The sequence below is a fragment of the Arachis duranensis genome, chromosome 6, assembly GCF_000817695.3.
Source record: "Arachis duranensis cultivar V14167 chromosome 6, aradu.V14167.gnm2.J7QH, whole genome shotgun sequence".
Classification (NCBI taxonomy): Eukaryota; Viridiplantae; Streptophyta; class Magnoliopsida; order Fabales; family Fabaceae; genus Arachis; species Arachis duranensis.
The window spans coordinates 12173438-12181648 of NC_029777.3; the positions used below are offsets into that span (position 1 = coordinate 12173438).

General features: G+C 30.1%; 1 protein-coding gene across 1 annotated transcript in view; it reads right to left on the bottom strand.

The window, feature by feature from the left end:
• Positions 1-1454: 1454 nt before the first annotated feature.
• LOC107492764 (uncharacterized) overlaps positions 1455-8211 on the bottom strand; it is a 9468-nt gene continuing 2711 nt past the window's right edge. Inside the window, exon 2 of the mRNA XM_021125716.1 lies at positions 1455-1460. Coding sequence (XP_020981375.1) covers positions 1455-1460 — 6 coding nt within the window. The remainder of the gene's footprint in view (positions 1461-8211) is intronic.

Genomic DNA, 8211 nt, shown 5'->3' on the forward strand with positions numbered 1-8211 from the left:
GAATTTGCCTCCGAATCGGAGGAGCTGACTGCAATTCTGCACCGTGCGTACGATAACACCATGGCCGAGATGGAAGCATTAAAAGCCAAAAGGAAGGGGACATCTTCTTTATCCCACGAAGACGCCAACTTGGAATCCGTTAACGAGCTTTAAAGCCCGCCAAGGATTCAAACAAGAGGACGTCCAAAAAACAGGCTAGGTTCAAAGCTGGAGAAACAGATTGCAAATGGCACAAAGAAGAAGAAAACGAAAGTTTTAAGCGAGGTAAATGTAATGTTCTTTAAATTTGTGGCGATTGAGTTTATTTTTCTCGTTAATAGTTTAGCTAATGTGTGAGTGTTATATTCAGATAAACCTTTTTGATGCTGCATTAGCGGCGCATTCAAATTGCAGCCAATATCAAGGACACGTTATAAATTATCAGTTCAGAGTACCAGCAGCAGGGGATAACTCTTTGGGTGTATAGTTATATAGAATATGGGTGTAAAAGCACTGTTCTTTTTGGGTGTATTTTTGTTAATTCACAATTAATATATAGACACATATATAGATACATATAGAACAAAAGCTGTAAAAATTCACAGGTTATGAGCGTATATTTCATTTGATGTTTTTCTTCATATTTTAGTACATGTAATTCATTCATTTTGAATACAGCACAGACAGTTGGGTGTATATTTTATTCAATCTTGGGTGTATTATTAGACTTGCGTTGGGTTTAACAGTTATATAGATACATATAGAACAAAAGCTGTAAAAATTCGCAGGTTATGGGTGTATATTTCATTTGATGTTTTTCTTCATATTTTAGTACATGTAATTCATACATTTTGAATACAGCACAGACAGTTGGGTGTATATTTTATTCAATCTTGGGTGTATTATTAGACTTGCGTTGGGTGTAACGGTTTATAATTTGCGTTTATATATGCCTTGATTTTTTGCTTCATATTTTAACACCTGTAATACAGCTTTTGAATACATCACATGCAGTTTAACAGCACAGATAGTTTAACTATGGGAAAAAATATACATGGAATAGAAGTTGTTGATAAATGGCAAATATTTACATCATTTGTTCAATTTACAAACTACCCAGCAGTTGGATTACCCAGTTTCTATATCAGCAGAATTAATCTGACAAAATGGACTCAATAATACAGAGGATGGCTTCGACAGCCTTATAGCACTACTCTCTCTAATTGCCCGATCTCTCTGTTTATTCATCTCACTGAATAGTATCCGGGAAGCATACTCCACTCTATAGTGGTCCACCTCCTCCTACAATTAAAAAGTATGTTATGTTTAAACAGAAATATTAATTCAGTAAAGTAATACAGAGTTATATAGTTCTAAAGACAGTTACCTGTGGCCAATTATCCCATTCATACTTCCCCTTTTTAATGTTTTCCGGCTCAATTAACTCAAGCCACTTCATTACGTAGATAGCGCAGTCATAGCTGAAAACAAAGAAAATAAATTACAAATCTCATTTAAGAAAGTTTAATGTTCAGAGTCACAAATTTATACCTTATTTTTTGCCCTGATATTTTAACATATGATGCTTTAATTTTCTTCTCGTTCTCCCCTTTCGCCAGAGGTTCCCCACCAGCATATGTTATCAATCTTGAAAATACATATCCCTTAAATACCAAAACAAATCAGTAATACACCCCAATGAATGAACAAGATACACCCAACTAAATGCACAATATACAACCAACACAACTAACGGAATAGACCCATCTATTAAAGTAAAGAAGACAGAGGCAACTTACAGTGAATTTATTAATGTTTTTTCTCTCATCGCTTGGAGCTTTTTTGTGTAGCGGGTCAAGTATTTGACATTTCCGCTTTGTTGTATTTATCAGCCATAACCACCAATGCCCCGAGTGGCAAACAGGAACAAAAATCTGAAGAATTACCACATTTCAACAGTGTGTTATTTTATTTGGCATATAAGTAAATAAGCGAACTAACAAATTTAGCAAACGAAAACTTACATATGGATGCAAACTTAAATTTTTCAGCTGCTCCTCTCTCACTATTAAACCACTTTCCTGTTGTCTTTTTCAACTTCTCCTCTCTTTTTTTTCTTTGTTTTGTTTTCCAAATTTTAGACTTTCATAATTTCGTCACCGCCATTTTAATCTTCTTTAACATCGCTACACTAATACCTAAATATTTTTTTAATTAATTTAATATTTTATTGTTAATATTATATATTTTTTATATATTTTTACTATAATTAATTATTTTTTATATATTCTTATTATAATTCATTATCATCAACATTAAACTAAATAACTAATAAAAAAATTATCTAAGTAACAACCACTAACTAGACACTGCCAGCATTATTATTAACCAACAGTACTACCAACCAATTTAAAATTGAAAATTGAATGGAACGAATATATATTGAAACTATACATTTTAAGTATCTCCTTTGAATACAAGCATGTTAAAAGAAATTAGTAACAATGCATAACATATGTTACTTTTTTATTAATTAAATTATTATAATTTAAAATAATTTTAAAAAAATAATTTAAAATTATAATTTCAATCTTATCACGTGTATGGTACGAGTAATTATACTTGTTTAATAATATATTTTAGTTCATTCTTTTAAATATTAATAACTAATTAATTGATAAAAATAATAAATTTTAATAATTGTTTAGATAATAAAATAACATTGTGCAAATTAAATCAACCCAAAAAAAATAGTCACAAAAAAAAAATCAACCCAAAAAATACTGTAATAAAAGTTTGAAGCGTTGTTTGAGAAACGCACACATGTTCGACAAATATATTCCATGTGTGAAAGTCTAAGAGAGTGAGAGAGAGAGAGGGAGAGATGGCAGAGTCAGGGAGATATTGTAATCATTTATTATAAAAAAATAATATTAATTTAGATCAGTTCAAAATTTGATTCACCATTTTTTTGGTTAAATTAATTTGTCTAGTCTAATTTTGACAAAAATAACATAATTTAATCGATTATATATGTTAAATTTTAATTACTAAAAAATATCTTAAAAATAACGTTTTAGGGGTCTTTATCTGAGTGACTCCTAAATAAAATTGAGTTAGAAACTTAGAATTGAATAACAGGCCAGGACAACAATTGATTTTCTAATAAAAAGCAATTACACCAAGGTGAAAACTTAGGTACGGGGACTAAATTATCATCTAACATCTTTGACCATTAACTTTGCAATTTTATGTGTAAATGAAAGATTCTAGTATTAATATTCATTAATATTAATATCCTACCATAATAACGATAACTTACATATTAATATTGTATTTGTAGTATATGAAGAGAGAAAAAAAAAGAAAAGTTTTATATTGTACGTATAGAGAGAAAAAAAATATTTTATTGATGTGTATAAAAAGTCTCAATCTATGCTCTTATTTATACATGTGCAAGGTTTTACTTTTTCAAACTATATTAAATACAATCATTTTTGAAAAACTATATCTTATAAAAAATGGACATCCACATAAAATATGATAAGACATTTTTATCGCAACAAAAATAAAATTTTTCGATTTCTTAGAATTTTGAGGAAATTATCGATATGTTGGCTCATTCTTAAATGTTTTTTACTTAATAAAAAATGTTCTATTCATTGTTAATTTCTTAGTTGTTTACTACTTTAACCTAAAATAAATTGTTGGGATACTTGCTCTGTTAAGTTACAACAGCAATACTTCTTAGAAAATTTCTTAGGTATTATGAGAACAAATAATCTTACTTTTGATGAATTAATTCTCTTCCACATCAATATTATATATAATTAGGGAAAAATTCTACATTTATGTATTTTTTTTACATAGTTGTTAATTAAGTAATTTCTTTTACACGCGCATCCTCCACCCCTCACTTGTTTGTCATACACGCGCTACATATAACGTGCTGCAACCTAAAACTTTGCTCAACATAAACCTTCTGCTATAACGTAAATCTTTTTCTTCTTCTCTGCTCGCGTTCTTCCTTATTGATCTGCATTGCGTTCGTTGTTCTCCTCTGATCGCGTTTATCTTCTCGTTTTCTTATTTCGATTTGGTTACGTTGTATTTATCTTCTTTCTATTCTTCTTTGTTTTCTTCTTCGATCTGCACTTTTGAATCGAAACAATAAATGACTCAACTTCAAATAAGTTGAATGAAGAGCAATTTAGATTACTCTTCTGAAACGAATCAAACTGACAAAGTTTGTATTATTCAATTTTAAATCGAATTGAAAAGAATGCAATTGCCGATTTGAATTGAATTAAATGGATGGAGGTGTACTGAATTGAATTGAATTGATAATATATAAATTGTAGGCAGAGTTTATTTGAATTTGATTTTATATAATGGATTATATGTTTCGTTCACTCAGTACTATACAATTGTTTTACCATGAGTACTGTGTTCGGTTCATTCTGCACTATTTAAAACTCTTCTTCCTCACCTTCTACTGCTTCTTCCCCAGAGAGAGAAGGAGGAAAAGACAAAAAAAATATAGCAGCAACAACAACAAAAGAATGACGATAAGGAGAAAACATATGAAGAAGAAGGAACGCGAAAAAGGAGGAGAAGGAGGAGGAGGAAGGCGAAGAAGAAGAAGAGGCTCCGTGCGTAAACGAGCGTGAGAAGAAAAAGAAGAAGCATGATGGAGAAGAGAAGAAGAAGAGAAGAAGCATTGGGCAAGAGTGATTTCGTGTGTGTTGGGCGCGTGTATTTCACGTTTCATTTAATGGTATTGGGTTTTTTTGGTGTTGGGCCAACTTGGTTATATGATTACATGGATGTGTAGCATCCCTGTTATAATTAAGTGTATTATTATTTTTAATTTAAATTTTAAAAATGAAAAAGTATATGGAACAACTCCAAATCAGCAAAAAATAAAACAACTTAATTAATTATAAATATAGTAATTAGTTTTATTTATTTATGATTTAAAATATTAGTTTTAAATGTTTCAACACATTCAAATTAGAAGAAGATACGTTCAGTATAATTGCAACGTGAATCACAAAATGAGTCAATTAGCTTCCGTCTCTTCATCCTCCTTCCCTCTCCAAATGTCTAAAATATGATAAATTAAAAAATAGATTCAGAACCATCCAATTTATAAAGAAAAAAAAAACATCCTAATGCCTAGCATAAACACCATCCACATAGAGATTTTGAATTCACTCAGAAACATTTAGCTGATTTTTTGCTGAAACTATCTTATTTCCTAGCATTATTATTTAAAAATATTAGTAAAACAGAAGCTAACCTCAAATTGGAAAAATAAGTAAAGCAAAGTAAGAACGTTCAATTATTCTACACAAGAAATTTTCTAATTTTTATCATTTACCAAAGTAAACATCCAAATCTTAATCGTTTAAATAGAAACACCCATATTCACCACATTTAGTTGAAATATAAAAATGTAGAGCGCGAAAAGATTGAAATTGATTGGATTTGGGCCAACAACTATGAAAGTGGGAATTAATTATAGGCCTCAGAAATGTGTTTTTGTTATGCCTGCAATTTAAAAAGCCAAATTTGTTCCCGACTAAATCAGAAGCTGGATCCTTGACCAAAACAATTCAGAAGCTAGAGCCCTCTGACCAAAAAATAAACAAATATAGAAGCTGGAGCCTGGAAGTAACCACAGATCCACTAGTAAAACTTCTGTCCCGTCTTGTGCATGTAACAATCAATATATTGGCCAGCGGCAGACTCTTAAATGAATCTCAGATTCGCGACGAATTAGTTTTTAACCTGTCGAATTGAAAGATACCGTAGACAACCAAAAAATAAAAAACTTCTGTCCCTTGTTACCCCAAAAACAAAATTCTGTCCCAAAAGAAGAGAAAAAAAAACTAGTTAAATCAATTTGTACAAATAACCAAGAATTTTAATAAGATTCCTCTCTGAATTATACACAAGATAAATTATCTATGAGAATTTCTGTAGCCCTTATGAATCTATACTAGAGATATGCCTGATTTAAAATGGTAAATTATGGTGTAAATTTTTATTGATAAATTATAGCAGTTTTTTATTGAATACTAATATCATTTTTATCTATTTCATAAAAAAAAAAACATTTTTATCGGATTTTAATATAATTTTGTTTACACTAATAATAATGCACAACATTTTACTTATTTTTAAAATAATATGTAATTCAACTAATATTTTTAGACATGTGATAGCTATTGGACATTTATAAAATATTTTTACACTCCGTATGTTACCATAATTGAGTTAAATTATTGCACATCAACTACTAGAATATTGAATTAATATTTTTTATCAGTTTAATTTTTTTTAACTACTAAATTATTAAAAATTTAATTATTTATGTATATTTTTTATCAGTTTAATTTTTTTAAATTATTTTATGACATAATATCAGAATTTCTATAATTTAGAAATTTAGAAATCGATTCTTAGTGACTAAAAAAATTGGTATAAAATAAATAGAAAAATTATACAAAACTTTACACAAATTAAAAAAAGTTTTTGCATAAAAAAATATATTAAAAATAACTATTTATATATCTACTTTTATTAAATTAAATTTTAGAAGAGATGGTTTCAAAACAATATTCAAATACTAATATTATTATTCTTTAAAAAATGATATATAAATATTACGGACAAAAATGAGCGAGCAAGCACAATATATACTGCTTAGTGTTAAAAATGTAAATGTTGTGTTATACACATGCTGCTTCTGATTCTTGGCATATACACCAATTAACTTTGGACACTAATGAGTTTGGAAACTCTAAATTAATATTTGTGATGACTAAATATTATTAATGTGATTAATTGCAAAAATATTAATTTATATAGGCTGATTAAATTAATTTTTACAATACAGGTTCTGCTTGGGCCGAAAAATATTTGCTAGCCCAACTTAATAAAACATATTCAGCAGTGATATAAAGTTTTATCACTCACTATGGCTGAATTGATTCGGGCCAGAATAAAAGAAAATTGGCAAGTCCAAATGTGTTATTTATTGCTCAGCCTTAAAACAAAATGTCCAAATTGATTTGGTTGAAACAAGTTGTTATCTTGAGCCAAATTGATCCATTATTGTTACAAGCCCAAGATAATCATGTTTGCTATATGCCCCAATACATGATCCGAAAAAAATTCATCAGGAAAGCAAATGTTACTATATGCCTTATGCCTTCCAACGGATCTCAGCTTATTACCATGTGATGGATTCCAAAATTCTTTCAATTATCATTTATTGCATGGGAACAATGAGAGAGAAAAAGAAAAGGGACATCTGATTTGATTGCAGCATCTAATGCTACACGCTACTCAACAAGGGAAGAATCATTTCAATTAATTTCATTCTCTTTTCTAATTCAATGATGTTCAAATTTCTCTCTTCTCTCTCATCACTTTCCTTCTCTTCTTCGGTCATTACACATCAAACCATGGATACTTTGAGCTATCAAAAAGAAGGGAAGGCAAGCTACAAGACCATCGTGATGATGGCAAGAAAACATAAAAAATGTAGTGGCTAAGATTCTCATTCACTTGTGGTAAGATATTGTGAAGAGATCTTGGCTCATCCATACTAAAAATAGAAGAAAAGATTTCGGCCAGCAAGGTTAAGATTCTTGACGGGATGGCTTGTCTCTGACTTTGCTCAACCACCACAGAAGGTAGCTAGGGTGGCTACGTGATGGAAGAGGCAGAGATTGGAGTAGATGAAGCCATCATCATCATCATGAAGCAATAAGGGCCAGAAATTCATCTTGGAGAGCAAGCCAAGGATGGAAAGCTCGGATTGATGAAGTCTGATGACCAAGAAAGAACTAGAGGTATTTGCATGTTGAATTTTGCATGAGTTACCTCTTCTCTCTCTCTGGCCGAACCGGTTATGTGTGAAGGAAAAGAAGTTAAGCTTGGGTTTTGGTTTCAACTGTGGAGGCTTTCCTCTTCTATAGAAAGGGTGAACAGCCACGGTTTGATTTAAGGAGTTAGAAGTAAGCAGTGAGAGTGCAAGGCACAGGATTCTCATAGCTACCTAAGCTTACAGATTTTCTTCTCCTTTAATGTATTCTGTTTTATAATTTTTCTGTTTAATTTTGTCATGTCTTGAGTCTCATAATAAAAGGCAAACAATGAGATTTGTATGAAAAAGCCACAGAGCAGAAAAAGGCAGAGAGTGCAAAATTAAAAGAAAAA